Source organism: Phocoena sinus, chromosome 9 (genome assembly GCF_008692025.1).
Source record: "Phocoena sinus isolate mPhoSin1 chromosome 9, mPhoSin1.pri, whole genome shotgun sequence".
Taxonomy (NCBI): Eukaryota; Metazoa; Chordata; class Mammalia; order Artiodactyla; family Phocoenidae; genus Phocoena; species Phocoena sinus.
Window position 1 is genome coordinate 67,450,184 of NC_045771.1, and position 21,579 is coordinate 67,471,762.

Genomic DNA, 21,579 nt, shown 5'->3' on the forward strand with positions numbered 1-21,579 from the left:
ATAAGGAAACACAAGCGTTAAATGATACATTAAACAAGATGGACTTAATTGATATTTATAGGACATTCCATCCCAAAACAGCAGATTACACTTTCTTCTCAAGTGTGCATGGAACATTCTCCAGGGTAGATCACATCTTGATCACAAATCAAGCTTCAGCAAATTTAAGAAAATTGAAATCATATCAAGCATCTTTTCTGACCTCAAGACTATGAGATTAGAAATCAATTACAGGGGAAAAAAACGTAAAAAACACAAACACATGGAGACTAAACAATACATTACTAAATAACCAAGAGATCACTGAAGAAATCAAAGAGGAAATCAAAAAATACCTAGAAACAAATGACAATGAAAACACGACGATCCAAAGCCTATGGGATGCAGCAAAAGCAGTTCTAAGAGGGAACTTCAAGAAACAAGAAAAATCTCAAATAAACAATCTAACCTTACACTTAAAGGAACTAGAGAAAGAAGAACAATCAAAACCCAAAGGTAACAGAAGGAAAGAAATTATAAAGATCAGAGCAGAAATAAATGAAATAGAAACAAAGAAAACAATAGCAAAGATCAATAAAACCAAAATCTGGTTCTTTGAGAAGATAAATAAAATTGATAAACCATTAGCCAGACTCATCAAGAAGAAGAGGGAGAGGACTCAAATCAATAAAATTAGAAATGAAAAAGGAGAAGTTATAACAGACACCTCAGAAATACAAAGCATCCTAAGAGACTACTGCAAGCAGCTCTATGCCAATAAAATGGACGACCTGGAAGAAGTGGACAAATCCTTAGCAAGGTATAACCTTCCAAGACTGAACCAGGAAGAAATGAAAAATATGAACAGAACAATCACAAGTAATGAAATTGAAACTGTGATTAAAAATCTTCCAACAAACAAAAGTCCAGGACCAGATGGCTTCAAAGGTGAATTCTATCAAACATTTAGAGAAGAGCTAACACCTATCCTCAAACTCTTCCAAAATACTGCAGAGGAAGGAACACTCCCAAACTCATTCAATGAGGCCACCATCACCCTGATACCAAAACCAGACAAAGATACTACAAAAAAAGAAAATTACAGACCAATATTACTGATGAACATACATGCAAAAATCATGAACAAAATACTAGCAAACAGAATCGAACAACACATTAAAAGGATCATACAGCATGATCAAGTGGGATTTATCCCAGGGATGCAAGGATTCTTCGATATACGCAAATCAATCAATGTGATACACCACATTAACAAATTAAGGAATAAAAACCACATGATCATCTCAATAGATGCAGAAAAATCTTTTGACAAAATTCCACACCGATTTATAATAAAAACTCTCCAGAAAGTGGGCACAGAGGGAACCTACCTCAACTTAATAAAGGCCATATATGACAAATCCACAGCAAACATCATTCTCAATAGTGAAAAAGTGAAAGCATTTCCTCTAAGAACAGCAACAAGACAAGTATGTCCACTCTCACCACTATTATTCAACATAGTTTTGGAAGTCCTAACCACAGCAATCAGAGAAGAAAAAGAAATAAAAGGAATACAAACCAGAAAAGAAGAAGTAAAACTGTCACTGTTTGCAGATGACACAATACTATACATAGAAAATCCTAAAGATGCCACCAGAAAACTACTAGAGCTAATCAATGAATTTGGTAAAGTAGCAGGATACAAAATTAATGCACAGAAATCAATTGCATTCCTATACACTAATGATGAAAAATCTGAGAGAGAAATTAAGGAAACACTCCAAATTACAATTGCAAAAAAAACAATAAAATACATAGGAATAAACCTGCCTAGGGAGGCAAAAGACCTGTATGCAGAAAACTATAAGACACTGATGAAAGAAATTAAAGATGCTATAAACAGATGGAGAGATATACCATGTTCTTAGATTGAAAGAATCAATATTGTGAAAATTACTATACTACCCAAAGCAATCTACAGATTCAGTGCAATCCCTAGCAAATTACCAATGGCATTATTTACAGAACTAGAACAAAAAAACTTAAAATTTGTATGGAGACACAAAAGACCCCGAATAGCCAAAGCAGTCTTCAGGGAAAAAAATGGAGCTGGAGGAATCAGACTCCCTGACTTCAGACTATACTACAAAGGTACAGTAATTAAGACAGTATGGTACTGGCACAAAAACAGAAATATAGATCAATGTAACAGGACAGAAAGCCCAGAGATAAACCCATGCACCTATGGTCAACTAATCTATGACAAAGGAGGCAAGGATATACAACACAGAAAAGACAGTCTCTTCAATAAGTGGTGCTGGGAAAACTGGACAGCTACATGTAAAGAATGAAACTGGAACACTCCCTAACACCGTACACAAAAATAAACTCAAGATGGATTAAAGATCTAAATGTAAGACTGGGCACTATAAAACTCTTAGAGGAAAACATAGGAAGAACACTCTTTGACATAAATCACAGCAAGATCTTTTTTGACCCAGCTCCTAGAGTAATGGAAATAAAAACAGAAATAAACAAATGGGACCTAATGAAAATTAAAAGCTTTTGCACGGCAAAGGAAACTACAAACAAGACAAAAAGACAACCCTCAGAATGGGAAAAAATATTTGCAAACGAATCAACGGACAAAGGATTAATCTCCAAAATATATAAACAGCTCACACAGCTCAATATTAAAAAAAAAAAAAAAACCCAATCCAAAAATGGGCAGAAGCCCTAAACAGACATTTCTCCAAAGAAGACATACAGATGGCCAAGAAGCACATGAAAAGCTGCTCAACATCACTAATTAGTAGAGAAATGCAAATCATAATTACAATGAGGTATCACCTCACACCCATTAGAATGGGCATCATCAGAAAATCTACAAACAATAAATGCTGGAGAGGGTGTGGAGAAAAGGGAAGCCTCTTGCACTGTTGGTGGGAATGTAAATTGATACAGCCACTATGGAAAACAGTATGGAGGTTCCTTAGAAAACTAAAAATAGAATTACCATATGACCCAGCAATCCCACTACTAGGCATATACCCAGAGAAAACCATAATTCAAAAAGACACATGCACCCCAATGTTCATTGCAGCACTCTTTACAATAGCCAGGTCATGGAAGCAACCTAAATGCCCACTGACAGATGAATAAAGAAGATGTGGAACCAAAAAAGAAAAAAAAAGATGTGGTACATACATATAATAGAATATTACTCAGCCATGAAAAGGAACAAAATTGGGTCATTTGTAGAGATGTGGATGAATCTAGAGACTGTCATACAGAGCGAAGTAAGTCAGAAAGAGAAAAACAAATATGGTATATTAACGCATATATGTGGAACCTAGAAAAATGGTACAGATGAACCAGTTTGCAGGGAAGAAATTGAGACCCAGATGTAGAGAACAAACGTATGGACACCAAGGGGGGAAGCAGTGGAGGATGGTGGTGGTGGTGTGATGAACTGAGAGATTGGGATTGACATATATAATCTGTATAAGATGGATAACTAATAAGAACCTGCTGTATAAAAAAAATAAAATTCAGAAAAAATAAATAAATAAACTTAGTTCCTCATGGGAATGAAATACAGAATTGATAAATATAAAGTACTTTAAAATACAGTATTGTGCCATGAATTGTATTTTGTCACTGAGATTCTTCTGCATTGTGTGATTTGGGAGAGGGTTGGGTTCTTTTTACATGCATTTTCCCCCCACCCCGTTCTCCAGGGAGCTTGTAGTACTTAAAACTGTGCTGAATAATAGATAGTATAATCACTGTAAATTAAATGTGCCTCTGCCGATAAAAAATAAAATAAAATAAATAAAAATGGTTGGGTCTGTCAAACCATCTTTTTTTTTTTTTCCCCCAATTGTGAGTCACGAATACAGTGTTTATCTTTCCTACAGGAAAAACTTCAAGCACTGGGCATAGACAACCTACCACACCAACTAGAGAAAGAGCAGGATCTTCCACAATTTTGTAATGTATACGCTGCTACATCTGTAGTGTTTCTTCCTTGTGGGTTGGTAATGGAGCATAATGGAAAGGAGGGTGAGGTTTACTTTTTAAAGAACCATCTATTGATTATCTCTATCTAGAGTAGGTATATTACCAACAGGTGGTTAGGTAGCAGGAATGACAACACAAACCAAATTTCTTCACCACTAGGTCAATCAAATGCAGTCATTTTCAATTGTTTTTAACTGTATTATTAGCATTACTATTCTGAAACTCTCACTGTAGCTTATGAAATCCTCTGGCCTCAAAAGAGTATAGACATCGATAACGTCTTACTTCTATAGAGTTACTGAGTTATCAAATACTAACTTGCATGCCAAAGTCTTGACATAAAATATCTCATTTAATCATTACGCCAATCCATTTACTTTCTCTTCTTACTTACAAGGGTTAAAGAAGTTAAGTAATTAGCCCAAGATCACAAATACGGTAAATTGCAGAACTTAAGATTTGAACCTAAAGCCAACGTGTTGCCTTGTGAGATTATAGCTACTTTAAGATCTTTATTTACTTCAGTGCTGAACAAGCATCCAACATTAGTAATTCCAGTCCTGTTTTAGGTACAGCTAGAATCAACTTTTCTTAAATTTAGCACGCAGAGTCCAATTCTTAGGTCGAACACAACAGGTCTGGTAGAAGCCCAGCCACTGCCTAACTAATTCATTCATCCTATTTGATAAGGATGATCTTAGGTCATTCACAACTTAAGCAACCAATTATTACTTTTAAATGGGCTTCCACAGGCCACATCTAAAGCTGAATACCTTTTCATAGCACGTAGTGTTACAGCAAAGGTCCTGGGGATTAATTTTTATTATTTAAATAAGAGAGGATCATAAAATTAGCACCCTTCTAATATAGTTCTCATCTTGATTATTGCTATTTAACTGGTGAACTTTTTTCTTCAGGCTGAGTGAACACAATAATTATTATCCCTTTGCACTGTAAAGGTTGCATCTTGAAAAATCAACACTTTCTTTCCCTTTCAATGAATACATCAACTTCAAAATCAACAAAAACATTGAAGATGCAGGCAATTTTGCTAGACCCACAAATCAGGGTGTCCTTGATCAACCAGAATGCATAACCCATAATCTAAAATGTAAGATGTTAACTGATCCTATAATCAGGTCTGTTTTTCAAGTACCGAATGTTTCCAGGTCAACCTTCTGTTTATGAATCCTTAGAGTCAAAATGACAGTACGTTTGAACAAACAACACTTCTGAGTGTCTTCTGACAGTATCACTGTGGATATGCACCGAACTGCTTAGTGTGACCAACAGTAAAAGGTCAAATACTATTCTTTTGACCTTTTAAAATAGTATTCTTCTACTATTTTACAATATGTGTAGATAAGCCTGTAAGTTGGGAGGTATAGATAACTTCTGAATATGGCAAAAGCAAACAAACAAAAACAACACAGAAAAGTAAGTTGATCAAAATAAATGCATTTGTGAAATATTATAATGTGAATTGTGTATTTCATATATATTTGTGTATATATAGAATAAAAGCTTATATGGTGTTTTCTATGTGCCAGACATACAGTTGTTGCCTAGACATCCTCAGGGTATTAGTTCTAGGATCTGTTCCCACCCATGGATACCAAAATCCCAATGCTCAAGTCCTTACTTAAAATGGAATAGTAGTTTATTACTCACTGTTCATTACTTACATATTTTATATAAACATACACAAGTGACCCTAAGGGATGGGAACATTATTATCCAGGTTTTAAACAGGAGGAAACTGAGGCACAATGATCTTAAGTTGCTTATACAAAGCCACACACCTAGTAAATAAAGATTTCAACTCAAGCATCCTAGGTCCAATGCCTTGCTCTTATGTAGTACACTGCCCTTGGTCCCCTGAAAGGATCCCATGTTTATATTACATGGGTTTAGTGTCTATAGCATTAATACTATAAAACAGCATGAATAGACATAAAAAAGTTGTACCAGACAAAATGTCAAATATAATGTTCAATTAATTTCTACACAATATTAGGAATTATTTCTGGCCAAATTATACAATGCCCAAAGAGAAATAGTGTTCCAACCCAAAATTTTAAAATTCTCTTTTGAGAGCTTCATTATTTTGTTAATCAAACATTCAGGATTCCTGAAGCTGAAGGCTTACGTATACACAGGAGTTAACCATACCTCTCTACAACTCAAAGTATGAGCATGATTTTCATAGAGTAATAGGGAACTTAAAGGACTGTCTACTCCACCCGTGCTTTCCATATATGTTATTTTGTACATTGTTATAAATTAGAAGAAATCTATAAACAGTAAGAAACTTTTGGATGTTTTCCATTTTTCCTTTAATTTATTATATTATACAAACATAAATTTATGTATGTATACATGCAAATGGAAGAACTACTTATGTTTTTTATTCACTTGTCTAGTCTTAGCATTTCAAGGAATGACGGGTTATCACATTCTGCTCAGATGCGTGTAAGAGAAAATGCTACAAGATGAGTTGGTTCTGACATTCACCATCTATGAGACTTTGGGAATCTCACGAAACCTGTATGACATTGTCTGCTCTGCCTACATCCCAGGACCACTGCGAGGTACAAATGAAACGTGGGTGTGAAAATGATCTATGAATTCTAAATTGCTAAACAAATAGAGATTAGTACTATCACAAATATTGTTTTTAAATTTCATTCTATAGCACCTAGCATAATGCCTGGCACTATGAATATTTGTCGGCAAAACCTACTTTTCATTATGGAGGAAAAAAAAGCAATGGTAGGAACTCAACCAAAAGAGCAAGCTTCGATTTACCAAAATAAAGAAGCGAAATCTTAAGATTGTTAAGCTATTATCTAACTACGTAATTAATATGAAAATAAGAGTATTATTTTTCTGATTTCACAATCAGCATTTGAACCTTTATCTACTATGTGTGCAATTATTGAAAATTCACTTTAGGGGTTTAGAAGACATCTTAATACCAGTCTTAACAAAAATAGGTTTTATATATTTAGAGAGATAGGGAGAGAGAGGTTTACTGATCAGAATTTGAAAAAAAAAATTTAAGAAAAGTGAGAACGATATGTTAAATAAAATACAGTTAAAGACTTTTTTTTTTTTTTTGCGGTACGCGGGCCTCTCACTGTTGTGGCCTCTCCCGTTGCGGAGCACAGGCTCCAGACGTGCAGGCTCAGCGGCCATGGCTCACGGGCCCAGCCGCTCTGCGGCATGTGGGATCTTCCCGGCCGGGGGCACGAACGCGTGTCCCCCGCATCGGCAGGCGGACTCTCAACCACTGCGCCACCAGGGAAGCCCTAAAGACATTTTTATATGTGGATCTGCTTCTGTGTACATCACACACACATTAAACTCACACGACTACCTCTCAATATACATAAGAGGATTGGGCTATACATTCCATAAGCACATTCTCCAAACCTTCAGAAACTGCCATTTAAAGGCTAAGGGCCTAATTTCCACTTTGATCAATGAAACAGTTTTATCACAAGCTGGGATGCCTGAAGTTTATTGATTAGCTGATAACCTTCTAATGCACCAGCCTTTAATCTGCAATAAAACAGTGAACGAACGTAGAGCTTTCAGAAAGGAAAATAAGGTTTGATTACCCTAGAAGAAAACAAGAATGTGGAGAGACTGAGGAAGGCAAAAACATTCAGAAAAAAGGGAGCAATGACATCCAGTTACTTGGCTTTCCCTGCAGCCCTGTCAGTTGAGACAACTGAGTCACCTGACATTCTAGCCCCAGTGCCATGGACTAGAGAATCAAATCAAATCAACGTAATAAGGCTGTTGTGTCCATGAGGATGGAGGAAAACAACCTCAAACAGCAGTAGAGTTCACTTCACAGCATGACCTCCATTTCAAAGGAAAAGCTAACACTATGGAAAGGTTTGCTTCAATATTATCCATACATCTTGATAAGAAGGAGCCACTTTTAACCGAGTCCAGTTGCCTTGAGAGTATTTGACAGAACTTTTCCTGGCAACTCTATAGCTGGAAGACAATCTAAGAAGAGCGTATTATGGTTTAGGATTAAATGTCAGTGTTGAGAAGTTCAGAGGGAAAAGTGGACAAAGCAGGGTATATATTTCTTTCTGATCAAAATGTATCCAGAATTTTGTAGCAGTTTATAGATGTTGATCATACTTAATGTGAAAAAGCTAAATAACAGTAAACTAAGAATTAAATACAGACACACTAAAATTGGTAAAGCAGATAAACAAAAGCCTACCATAAAGACGTATTGAATTAAATTCATTCCTTTATCTGAAAAATACACATTTGTGCTAATAAAGTTGCAGAGTTTAAAAGTACCTTCTTGAATGAGAAAATGGTTGAGAAAAATATTTTTTATTCCAGGGTTACAAACAGAATTTGATAAAGAAAAGGTCACACATATAAGTGACAGTGTCTAGGTTCATAGAATTTTTATTTGCTGTTTTACCTACACACAAGTGAGAGCATATACTCTTTTTAAAACCAGAGACAGCCCAATAATATTTCTGGATTTCAGTTTTTCATCTTTAACATAAGAATGTTGATATCACTAATCTATAATGTCTCTTCAAGCTGCAGCTTTGGGATTTTCATGAATATTTACTACTATCTTGGCAATTCCATGGACACTACGACTGTGACTAGTACTCTTACTAATTCTGCTGCTGCTAACTACTACCACTGTCATAATTACCCAAACTATTCTTCTCCCTCCACCTCCTGCGAGGAAAATATGCCAGGTCTGGAACATTTCTGAAGTCAAAACCTGCACATAAACATGAAAATATATAGTGTTGTCATAAACCTCTCAAATGCTGGAAAAGTAAGATAAAATATTTGAGGAAGAGGAAAGAAAGCACTGTAGCTTAGATAAGGATTGGCAATAGTCCCCAAATACCAAGTCCTCCCATCTTGCTTTCCTGTAGGTAATTAGCTCGTATCAGTTCACAGACTATCTTTCTTGGGACGAACGCCTGGCTCTCTTGGTCTCTGTCAATTTATCACGCCTTGATAAGAAGAATTTTCAAACAATATTGATGTCCCATATGAAGAACATTCTTTTTTAGCAATGTAGGTTTTCTCCCAAGGGTAATAACAGTTTTGAAATCTTTACAAGTGGGCTAAGGAAGGGCTCTCAGGGAAGGAAGATTTCCACAGAGAAAGCAAGTAGGAGTTGGGGTCTGACCTCTGTAATATCAGTCATCACATGCTTTACCTGCTGAATTATTTTACATCCTAGGTTCCTCTCTGTATAAAACTGGAACAATACCAAGTTATTCCAGAGTATTCGTGCTAAATAGAGATTACTGAGAAATGTGAGATATGAGTCTTAAATAATATTTATCAGAGAGCCCTAATCTGATAACTGAGACTTGGCTCTAATGTTACACAAATGCGAACAGCTTTCCATTATCCTTCAAATAAAAATGAAACATGGAAAATAAAAGAAGATGTCTGCGTTAGATTTCAAACAACTTAAGCCACCTGTGCATGAATATGTTTTTAAAAAGAGTCTAAGCACCCAAGAAGCTATTCATTCATTTCAATACTCATTCAATCGCCACAGCATGTGAATCATACAAGGATGAGTAGGACATGATCCATCCTCTACAAGCCAACTGAAATAGTGTTTAAATTGAGATGCACACAAAGCATTTATGGGCACACAGAAGTCATTAATTCGAACATAATTAAGGAATAAATGACATATGAACGGAATCTTAAAGAACGAGTATGATCTCAAAATGTAGAGGTTAATACACTGTATATAGTAATATACAATGTATAGTATTGGGTTGGCCAGAGAGTTCATTCGGCATTTTCCGTACGATGTTACACGAACTTCCTGGCCAACCCAATATTAACATGAGAGTACATAATTTTTAAAAAGCTGTAAAATATTCTTCTTAGTCAACCATCACAGAAATTTAGGCTTAGGCTAAAGAGGTATGAACACAGAGAGTCATCCACTGGGAAATCCAGTGGCTACACCTTTAAGCAGAGTGCTTTCTGTGGAAATAAACATAAAATTTGAAAAAAACACCTAAGTACATTTTCTTCAGAACATAACAGATCAGAGTCTGAACAGACAATGACTATGAATACACACTGATCCCGATACAATTTCACATCCCTCAACATGGGATGAACGAGACTTTATCAGTTACATGCAATAAGAACGAAAGCTTCACGAGAGCAGAGGTATTTTTCTGGTTTGCCCACCACTGTATCAGCAATGCCTAGAACAAAACACGGCATATAATAGGCTCAAAACACATTCGCTGAATGAATAAACTTTTAGTGTCTTATAAACTTACTTAGCATCCTTAATATACAACTGTATAGACGTATGTATCAGTAAATAAGTTAAATCAAAATCTCATAAGTAAAATAAAAATGTTTATACTACTAAGATTTATTATTCATATTTTAAATAACAAAAATGAAGATAATGGATATGGCTCACGCTGGTAAGCGTACATAAGCACTCCAATTTTGCAAACAGAAATATGAATATAATATTTCCCTATAAAACATAAAGGAACAATCACAATTCAAACCCCTCCCATGGGATCTAAAAATCGCTCTTAAAAGCACAGTAAATTCAACAACTAGGAGTAATTATAAAACCAACCTGAACGGTTTAACAATGTAGTATCTATGGCAAAATGAACTTTGCTAACCTTAGATTTAAGTAAGAGTTAAAGATGGCATACAAAATCATTAGCACACAAAAGCAGTTTTTCTTAAACTTTAATCAGACATTATATAAGTAGGATGTTTAATCTAGCCACTCCTGATAAATCGTCGATACATACGTTCTTGAGTTCACAAAAGCCTCAGCTAATGCCAAAGCAAAGGAGTGCTTGCTGGGGCACAATTCATTAGATTTAAAAAAGCAACCCCATCAAACCAACCATTTTTACTTAGTGAGACACAGCACAAACTCTCATTAGGAGAAAATTCATTAACAGACAGAAGCAAATAAGCACTGTGCATATTAAGTAGACGTTTAATGTTATAAAAGGGAAAAAATGGAAAAGAAAGAATGATATAAATAAAACCCCATAAGAACACTAAACATACAATTATGACATAAAGATTCTCATGTACCAGTTTAGCTCAGATTATCTCTTCATCGGTCCTTTATATCTGATTTCATGAAATTTACATACATTTGGTGGCCCCCAAATGTCCTCATTTTCACGACTGCTTTGGCTTTATTTGCAAATACTAATAAATGTTGTTTTTGCTTTTTTTATTCATCAATATATATATACGCATCTCTGTATATATTAAAAATACTAGAACAAAGAACATAACTTTGCTTCTGCAAATACTTTTCCACCTTCAGCCCTTACCTAAATTTTCCAATAAATACTGTTTGGCTTTCAGACTAATAAATCCAGTTACTGCATAACGATATACTTATTTAATACTGAGTAACGTTCAACCAAAGAAGGCACAGATCACTTTTCTCAAAATAATTTGTTACTAATTATAGGCAGGCTAAGTGGAAAGCATTTGTTGACGTACTCACTTTGAGCATGTTTCTGAAGTTAATTTCTAGGATAATTTGTTATACTAAAGGCAAAATTAAAGAACGATAAAGAAAATAGGAAACAAAAAGCTACAATCTTGGGTTGAGATACGTAATTTTAGCTTTCAGCTATAAGGAAACAACAAACTCCAATTTTTTTTGGACGGTGGGGTTGTTTTCCTTTGTCTTTTGGTTTTCACTTTGGCACTGAGTCTGAACTATCTACCTTATGAAGACTAAACTGGTAGAACCAAAAGTTGTGAAAGGGATCTCTCTCCTAGAGCAGATCTTAATAAAATTGATCCAACTGTTTACTTATAAGTACATAGTAATTTATTGTAATTTCTATTTATACACTTCCCCATTATGTTTTTTCTAAAGTCCACTTTCGAATTCAAGCAAGCATTTACCATATTTAGATGTTACCCTTCCTTTTTTCCCTTGAGCGTGGAAAAAGAGTCACAATCACAATGTGGCCTGGGTTCGAGAGATTATTTCTTTGTCATTTTACGGATAAGTAAATAAAGATTAAGAAACAGGCCCAAGGTGTATTATTTAGATTTTCTTTCTTCTCTAAAACTTCGTGGATTCCTGGGAGGTTATCTAAAAAGAAAATTATTGCAAGATGCAGCTCATTTTTCACTGGGTTTCTATTTTAGTTTGAAAAATACGTTCCTTGTGAAACAATCAAGCACCAAATTAAATTTTTTTTGCTGAAAATGTGGCTGCTGGACTCAAAACTGGCATAGATAGGGCAGATGTGCACTACCAATGGAAGAGTAAACTATCTAATAACAAGAATCCCTAATGAATGTACTTGGAAAAGGATGGGGCCCCCAATGCTTGGTTCTCTCTAACCAGATTGGGAAAATTCACAATTTACTAGGTAGCCTTCTAAAGTAGAATTGATTGAAGGATGACAGGGATCTACAATCAGCCATGACTTTCTTATAGCTAAAGGTAAGAGAAAATAAGTAGAAAATAGTCTTTGCAATTGGAAAACACAAGTAACTCAAGTAAAAATGATAAAAATGAAGAAACCACTTCAACAGTATCATTTTTATATAGATTTAATTCCCTAGTATATTTCAATTAGATGACAATATATTACTTAATAACATCTTCAGAAACTGTATCTATTACATAATGAATTGTGTATGAATAGCCAAGTCCATCTTACAACTTAATTGCAAAAAATTGATGCTGCTATCTTTATTCTACAAATAAGTAAATAACAGGATAGTAAAATTTCTAACGTTGTGCTCCTTGGAAGGCCTGCATCAGAATCACCTAACAGCTCGTTAGAAATTACAGGGCCCAATTCCAGACCTAAACGGTCAAACTCTCACAGATAGGGACCATAAAGCTGCATTTGAATAAACTTCCCAAATAATTCATATTCACACTCAAGTGTGAATAAGGTTACTGGACTCATGTAAAATTACATAGCTGATGACTTTCAGGAAAATAATTTAAACCTACCCAAAATGATTATCTATCTGAACAGGACAAACAAAAAAACCCTAAAACTGATAAATCAATAAGTTGCAGTACAATTACATTATTTAGTATGTGAGCCAACTACAAAGGAAAAAAAAATGGTTGCCTCTAGAGAAGAGAACTGTGAAAAATGGGGAATGATCTTACTTGTGTTTTCCTACTCTATCAATATATTGCTTTGATAAAATATTTAAACTGTAAAAAAAAAAAAAAAAACCAATAAAAAAAACCCAAAGCAACAAACAGACCAAAAACAACAAAAACCACAACAAAAATCAACCTTCAAGGGCTGGCAATGGCTGAGATCGTACACATATGTATGATCGCAGGTGAGAAAGGCAGAAGACACTTCAACCTTGAAATGGATAGTTTAAGTCTGATGATGGTGACATGCTTAAATTTACCTCCAAAAATGTTTAAAAAGAAGACAAAACACAGTAACAAACTCATTTCCTCAAATCTCAGAAACGGAATTCCTCTGTGAATGTGTGCTCACCTTCTGGTAAAAGCAGTTAGAGAAATAAAAGACAAAATCTTCCTGACTAGTCACATCCAAAACATGAATCAGGTAAGTAAAGGTTTCAAAATTAGTAACAAAAAGTCAGTTTTATAAAGTACTCACTGTCTGTGTAGAAAGGAACAGAATGCAGGAAGGTAGCTTAGTAGAAAGGAAGAAAATTAAGAAACACTAAGTGGAACTTTCCAACCCAGGACAAACGCATGTTAATATAAAAGGAATTATTCAGTCAGGGTCTGCATAGACCTAACTTCAGCTTTTTTCAGAAGCAGATTTGTAACATGAATCTGTTAAGGTATTTTTTTCCTCCACTTCACTGCAAAAAGCACCCCAAGTGCTATTTTTTTTTTTTTTAATTCCTACGAAGATGAAGTGCAGCTAGGACTTTCATTTACATAGACAACGTATCACGCGTGCAATAATGGCTTTAAACAGTTGAGTCCGCACACACTGGTTTGTCTTGATTATTTTCAGAATGGGTCACTAGTATTGTGTTACAAACTTCAGTTAAAGTAGAGAAATTTGCAAACTTTTTATATTTACTTTCATAAATATATCAGAGAAGAGTCAAGGTTATTATTCCTTTAATGACATCATTCTAATTGATTTGCATTCCAGTGTTCTTTCTCGGGTGTGAAAGAAAGGTGTAGAGTTACAAGGATCTATCCTACTGGGAATTTTGCATAACCCTGGCTAAACCCCTGGGAATGTTCTGGGAGAACATAAAATGTAAATGTGAATATCATCTATCATGTGAATCACTGTAGAGGAAACATGGAAAGGAACTAATGTAATCAAATGGAAACGAACAAGTTAGAAAAACAGTAACACACAACTTTGTAAATGAAGAAAATGAGGGGTGGTAGATTTTAAGACTAGTGATATAACTAAATAAAAAGTATATGACTTAAAATATAAGATTATTGATGTACTGAATTTAAAACACATGATTTACAAAAATTCAGTCTATACACAAATTTGTATCTACTTTGGAAAGATAAGGCTCATCTATTTTTCTAAATACTCTTTTAATTCTCTTTTCTGAAGAGATATAATTCTACTTCCTCTGGACTAAAGCATATCCTAAAGTTATTCTATCTTTTTCCACAGTGTCTGAATTCTGAAAAGATTCATTTCTAAGAAACAGTATGTTTGAGCCACACAATTGTTTTTCTTAACCTCCATTCAATTCCTAGGATGGGCTTGTATGATGTTTTTGTTTGTTTTCATTTGTTTTTAATGTCTATACATGCTTCAAACGTCAGCATCCTTCAAAGGTTACCAAACTATAGCATGACATCATTAAGATTCCAGGTTTCCAACAGAAAAACTTTATAAATAATAAGAGATGCTCAGGAAAATTTTTAGGCAATACCCCAGTGTTATGGTTTAATTTCATTTTTCAGATTTTTTGAATGCTCTGTTCACTACTCTTCTACGTATGTTTATACACGTTACACTCGAATGTATGTTCTGTAATACAGTGCTGGGCAGAAACTTGCCATTCATTCTCCTAACCTACATTTACCAAAGGGCTAAAGCAATAAAAGCAAAAACAGAAGCATTTTATTCGATTGAGGTATGTAAGGAAATCTGATTATTCCCATCGGAAAAAAATAGCCCCATAGAAGTTATAGACGGGCCACACAGAGGGGATGGAGTTTCCTTCTGTTCCTAGAGATAGGATCCCTCTGCCCCACTAAGCTTTTCCAGACAGACAAGTATCAAACATTTGCAAAGGGCATTTAGGAGACAAGATGGCCTTTCAATTCCAATATTTGATAACCTTCTCCATCCAGAAATGCTCTTTAGAGTCTAATCCATATGCCCTATTCCTCTATTTAAATTATTTCCCTCTTTCTCCATCCTCAGTGAAGACTGAAATTAGCTGGTCACCATCATCTGAACAATAGTCCTTTAAGTCAGTGAAACTTAAATCATATCTCCACTTTCTTCTTATTAGACTATTTCAGATTTATTTTTACATGTGTTTATAGGTTTCCCTTTATAATTAGGTGTTTTATTCACAAGTCCTAGAGCCATATTTGTTAAACTGTAAATACTCACTCATTGAAGTAAAATAAAATTTCAGCATTCTGAAAGTGCTTGGCTAAACATTCATGGTTTTAGCACGTTTTTCCAGAAGGACACTATATATAATGCTTTAAGGCATGATCAGATGTTTCTACCTTAAGAAGGGAATTAGGACTTTGAAAATACTTAGGAGAAAATCAGCACTAAGAAGCTGATCGTGGTTATGACAACAATTTTACTTATTGTGCTTCTGAAACATGCCAGGCATACTGACTATGACATGCTCCTAATCCTCAAGAAGTTCACCGTCTTACTGACATGTATCTACAATATTATAATAAACAGAAGATACAAGATGTTATAGAGTCTAACTCTGCAGGGTAAGGATGCAAAGAAAGGTCAAGAAAGACCTCAGCGCGGTGAACTCGCAGCTGAGTCTGGAGTTGGAGGTACACCAGACTGCAAAGCAAAATTTTAAAAAATTTTAAAGCAAAATGAACACGTGCAAAGGTAAAGAGGCATAAGAGAGCTCACTCTGTTTGGGGGACTGAAAAATTAGAAAGGCTCAAGTTTAGAGAATGGAGAGACACAGGGTGCTGGGATAGCAAGAGTTAAAACTGAAAAGATAGCCAAGGCCCAGGTTATAGAACAATGTTCTGTACAGCTAAAGAATTAGGACTTTGTCCTGAAAGAAGTTTAAAGAGAAAATTAACAAGGTCACATGGCTGTGTGTTAATATCATTGCAGAGAGCAGACTGGAAGGAGGGAAACCCAAAGGCAAGAACACCAACAGGAAGGCTGATTCACAAGTTCCGTGGAGGCAGAAAGTGGGTGTGAACTAAGGCAGTGAAATATTAGAAATGGAGTCGAAGCCATGAAATTACAATACTTTTGAGACGCAGAATTAACAACTTGGTAAGCAAAGGGAGGTTAATGGTAAAGAACTGGGACGGACTGAAGGTAAAGGTTTTCAGCTTGGATTGGTGATGCCATCAACTTAGAAGGGCAACAGAAGTTGAAGAGAGATGCTGGGCAGAAAAAAAGTAAAGATTTCACCATTGGCCTTACTGAGAGTGTACTGTCAGTGGAGAATCACATTGAAAACTGGGGGTGCTATGTAAATGGTGTTTTATGCTGATGCTCAGCTGAGGGCGGAGGGGGTGAGTGCAGAGGTGCTGCGTTTTTCTAATTTGCACCAGGACCTCAGTGGTGGATCAGGGGCACCAGACGTTCAGTAGACGGGGACAGACTGGAGACCCGCACTAGAGAAAACGACGTAGGAGACATAGCTCAACAGAAGCATGCTGACCACAGTAGCTGATAGCCACATGTGTTCACATACATTTAAAGTCATAAAAAATAAATAAATTAAAAATTAATTTCTTCAGTCCCATTAGCCACAGTTCAAGTGCTCAATGAGGAATGTGGTTAGTGGCTCCTATACTGAACGGTACAGACATAGATTATTCCCATCATCGCAGAAAGTTCCGTGGGACTGTGCTGGCACGGCATAAGAAAAAGAAGAGGAAAGGTCTGGGGACAGAAGCCTGGGAAAGACAGAGAAAGTGGATGAGTGACTTGAGAAGGAGTAATCAAAGGAATAAAGAAAGAAAGAGAAAATCATATGCTGTGAACCTAGAGAAGTGAGTTCAAGGAGACGAATTAATCAAGAATACGAAAAAACAAAAAGACGGCAAATGAGAAAAGGAATAAAAAATTACCTTTAGTCATGGTAGAGTATTAAAATCATTACCAATTTCTTCAGATATAAAATGACTCCGTGAGACTAACTCTCCCACTCAGATGACAGGTTTAGTTTTTAGAAAGAACTCCAGTGCCTCACAGGAAGGGACATGTGGAAATGTGACCATTCTCTTCCCACACTTCACCGAAGAAAGGGAGACCTTGCCTAGCTGTCATCCTTAGCCATCATCCTTCCGGGAATTTCTAAGAGTCTCTAATTAAGGTCTAAACCTTAGCTGAACAGGTTTCTTGAAGTCCTATGTCTAATAAATATATCAAACAGTACAGAAAATTCTCTTCTCAGATCAAAAATCAAGCTGATACAACAGCAGTTACCAGGTGCTGGGGGCAGGGTAAGTGGGGAGTTAGTTTTTAGTAAGTACAGACTTTCAGTAGGGATGATAAGAAAGTTCTGGAAATGGATGGTGTTGATGTTTGCACAACAACGTGACTGCCATTGAACTGCACACTTGAAAATGATTCAAATGATAAAATTTCTGTAATATATATTTTACCACAAATGAAAAAAAATTGTAATGACGCCGAACTAAAATATGTAACACGGGAGAGAATCTGGAAGAAACCTCTTACAACCCTTGACACCTGGGAAATGTAAGATAGCAAACATAAAAGCTGAAAACATTGCACACGAACATCTGTTACTCAAAGTAACGTAGGTATTTGTGTTAGATTTATGATATTAGGTGTGAAAATATGGGTTTGATAAGTTGTAAGGTATTAAGCATCTGTTGTTGCTGTTGCTACTGCCTCCTGTGAAACCGTCAATGGCCTGGAAAAATGAAACAAGTTAGAGCTTTAATTGGTGCTAAAAGAACAAAAATGTATTACGTCAGTTTTATAATCAGGATGGCATTTATACCCTTATCTTTACTATTCACACCTCAGGTCAATAGCTGCAGTTTGCTGATAGAGGCAAACCATAAATATCGGAAGCAAACCCCGAGGCAACCATGTTGATACAGGCAAAATGCTCATTCTTTGATTAGAGGAGGGGAGAACCCCTGAATCACTCCTCTTGCATGCTATGACAAGCCCTGGAGCAAGGCTCAGGGAAAGAAACACAGAAGGGATCCTAAGAGAAGCCAATGGCCACTTGCATTTGTGTGACTGCAACCGGGAAGCAGATAATGAGGCTAAAAATTAAATCCAAGCAGGTGAAAGTTCATGAGTGTAAAATAAAACAATAAGCCAGAGGATGTGTGGTCTAAGATTTTTATGTTATACAATAAATCTCATGAGGATTTGAACTACTGACCGTCTCCCATCAGCACACACACTTTTCCTGCTGGACATACTGAAAAGCTGGAAGTAAACACTTGCATGTTCATGGATCACACCCTGTTTCTTCTCCAAGGATATTAACGAAATAGAGAACAGGACCCTCTTTTAATCCAATCAGTTTTCCTAAGCTCTTTTCAGATCCTACAGGGGTTCTACTGAGGTCACAACCTGACAAATACAATCACCTCATGACTGTAAGCTAAAAAGGCATGGACACAATGCAAGAAAAGACACTGGAAGTGGAGACCAACCAAAGAGAAAGGATAAAAACAGGAAACAAAGACAAAGAAAAGTTCAAGAGATGAGTCATAGTATACTTACAACTTTCAGCCTGATAGTCCGGCACAAACTGCTCATCATTGTCAGGTACCTGAGCTGAGAAAAAAAAAAAGAAAACAAAATTAAGAGAGAAACTGCCAAAATTAAGAGAGAAACTGCCATAAAGAATGTCAAGTAAGATCTCTCATGGAAGAGCTTTTTAGACTGAGACCAAACCTATGATTATTTGCCAATGAGCTCATATTTAAAATGGCATTGACAGCAATATTTGGGAGGAGAAATAGAAGCCATCATCAATGTCACCCAGAAAACACGTATGTCAGAAATAAAATGGTGGAAGTTGTAGTCCCTCTGAATTTCACCTGCCACGTGGAAATAAAAGAAACATGCAAAATAAAAGAAGCTACAGGAATTCCATTAGATGCAGTGGGGTATTTTTTGTTTTTTGTTTTTGCAAGAATGGAGTAAGAAGTATTTCAATTCACCTACTGCCTGTGCTTAAGCGGCCCATTTAAATTAACCACACAATTCTTCCAAATGGTGTGTAATTACTACACATATCCCTCTGCTTTTTAGAAATATCTGCTTTTGATATGTTCGGTCTACTGCCAATTAGACTACCATAATTAAAAATGTTTGCCCTAAATTTGGCCAAAATATGTGACAAAGTTTTTTACATGAAAAGATTATCATTGATTTTGGTCATATATAATAAAATATTATATCTCAATGATTATGGTCACAATAATAAAAATAATAAATAATAAAAACAAACTCCATCTTTTCATGCAAAATATTTTCCAGGTGACTATTTAGTACTAACAAAAAAATATCACTATTTCATCAGTCCTAATGTCAAATGACTACCCTATTTTTAGTAAAGGAAAAAAATTCTGAAGAGCAAGAACTTAATGTATTCGGCAATCAAAACACAAGTACATTTTTCACTTCTAGAATATTTTCATCACAGTTAATTTAGATGTCAAAATAACCTATTCCAAATTGACATATTAAAAAAATGAGTTTTCATCTGCACACGCAAATATGCACACTTACCGACATACAAGCTATATAAAAGCTGGGTTTATAATGAGTTATAATCCTAATTAACTTTAGCTATAACCTGATTAGTTAGTATTACTTTACTAGTATTATCTAAGAGTGAAACATTTTATCTAATCAAGTCATACTAAAACAGATGTCAATTAATTTTTTTTAAAGTGCTTATTCTGTATGGGGAATTCTTATTAACATAATCAGTCTTTGTTGAAAAAGTTTTGTGTTGGTAATTAAGAAAAAAAATTCATATAAAAAGTAATTCTACATTTAAAAAATTCTGTATAAAAAAGGAACACAACATACATAGAATTAAAATGTCTGTTGTGTCAGCTTATTTAATAGGATTTAAAAAAACAAATATTTGGTTGAATAAAATTTATGTTATATTATTAAGAGTGGAACAAACGATAATCTTGCCTATTACCAAGACATATGCAGTTTGACATTCAATTATTTTCTAACAACTTTCTTCTGTACACCAATACTTAAGTTTATTGAAGACAAATTCCATCCTCTGCCACTTAAGAAAACCAAACAAATTAAGTGCTTTTTTCCAAATTAGAACTGATACCTATTTGATCAGCCTGTACTGGAGGAAGAGGTATTTTTTTCTTCCGATTCCACTAATACCTGATACCAAGGTTAACTAAAGGCCAACAACCTTCAAATCATTGTTCTATGTTACACTGTGTACACTGTGTAACATTATTTAACCTCTTTGAACTCCATTTTACTCATCAGTTTAATAGTGATAATATAGGTTTTTCATGAGGATTAAATGGAATAGTCTAAACACAACGCCAGACACAATATCAGATACTCAAGAAACATTACTTATATTCTTCTTTCCAAACCTCCACCACCCATCCCTTTTTTTCAATTCACACATGCAGTACTACTCAAATCATTACAATGCAAGTTTAATATCTTTACTTCTAATGAATTATATTGGAGACGGATAAAAATCGCAGCTAAAATTTGTACATTAGCATTCTCTTAGCTATAAACATTTTTTTGACAGTACAGTAAACCTGATTTTTCTCAAAGACTCACAAATTATAAGTGGAGGAGTAACCATTAAAATAAGTCTTTTCACCAAAAAAATTACAAAGTGTTTTTAATATCTATTTAATAAATAACAGCAGGCAGACAGAATCAAATCCTACACATTTTTCCCACCATATCCACAGGTTTTGGTTTTCCTTTGAAATTAACAGCTAAACCCAGATAACTACTGAGATGCAAAATTATCAACCACAGCAATTACTATGCTTTTAAAAAGCCAACATTTACAAGAATCTAATAAAAACTTAATATCCCTTTACAGGAATAGCTAAAAATAGCGGGTGAGTAACAAAAATGTATTTGTAACAGAATGTGCTGGTATGACTGTCCCAAAGGCCAGACTTTTTTTTTCTTACTATCAGAAGACAAAGTTGCAATTCAATGATATATATCACTGCAAGAAAGGCGTAAAAATCGCTGATGGATAAGCAGCGTATGTTGGGAGATGGGAGATGGGGAGGGAAAACTTCAGGAGGAGAAGAAACCAGAAGTTATACCTCACAAATACAGAAAATAGCTA

The 21,579-nt window shown here is 35.2% G+C and overlaps 1 protein-coding gene across 4 annotated transcripts in view; it reads right to left on the reverse strand.

Annotated features, from left to right (window-relative positions):
• Nucleotides 1–21,579, reverse strand: part of ETV1 (ETS variant transcription factor 1) — a 95,684-nt gene that overhangs the window by 64,059 nt on the left and 10,046 nt on the right. For all 4 annotated transcript variants that reach the window (XM_032644022.1, XM_032644018.1, XM_032644020.1 and 1 more), the window contains one exon: nucleotides 18,978–19,031. In XM_032644022.1, coding sequence (XP_032499913.1) covers nucleotides 18,978–19,031 — 54 coding nt within the window. The remainder of the gene's footprint in view (nucleotides 1–18,977; nucleotides 19,032–21,579) is intronic.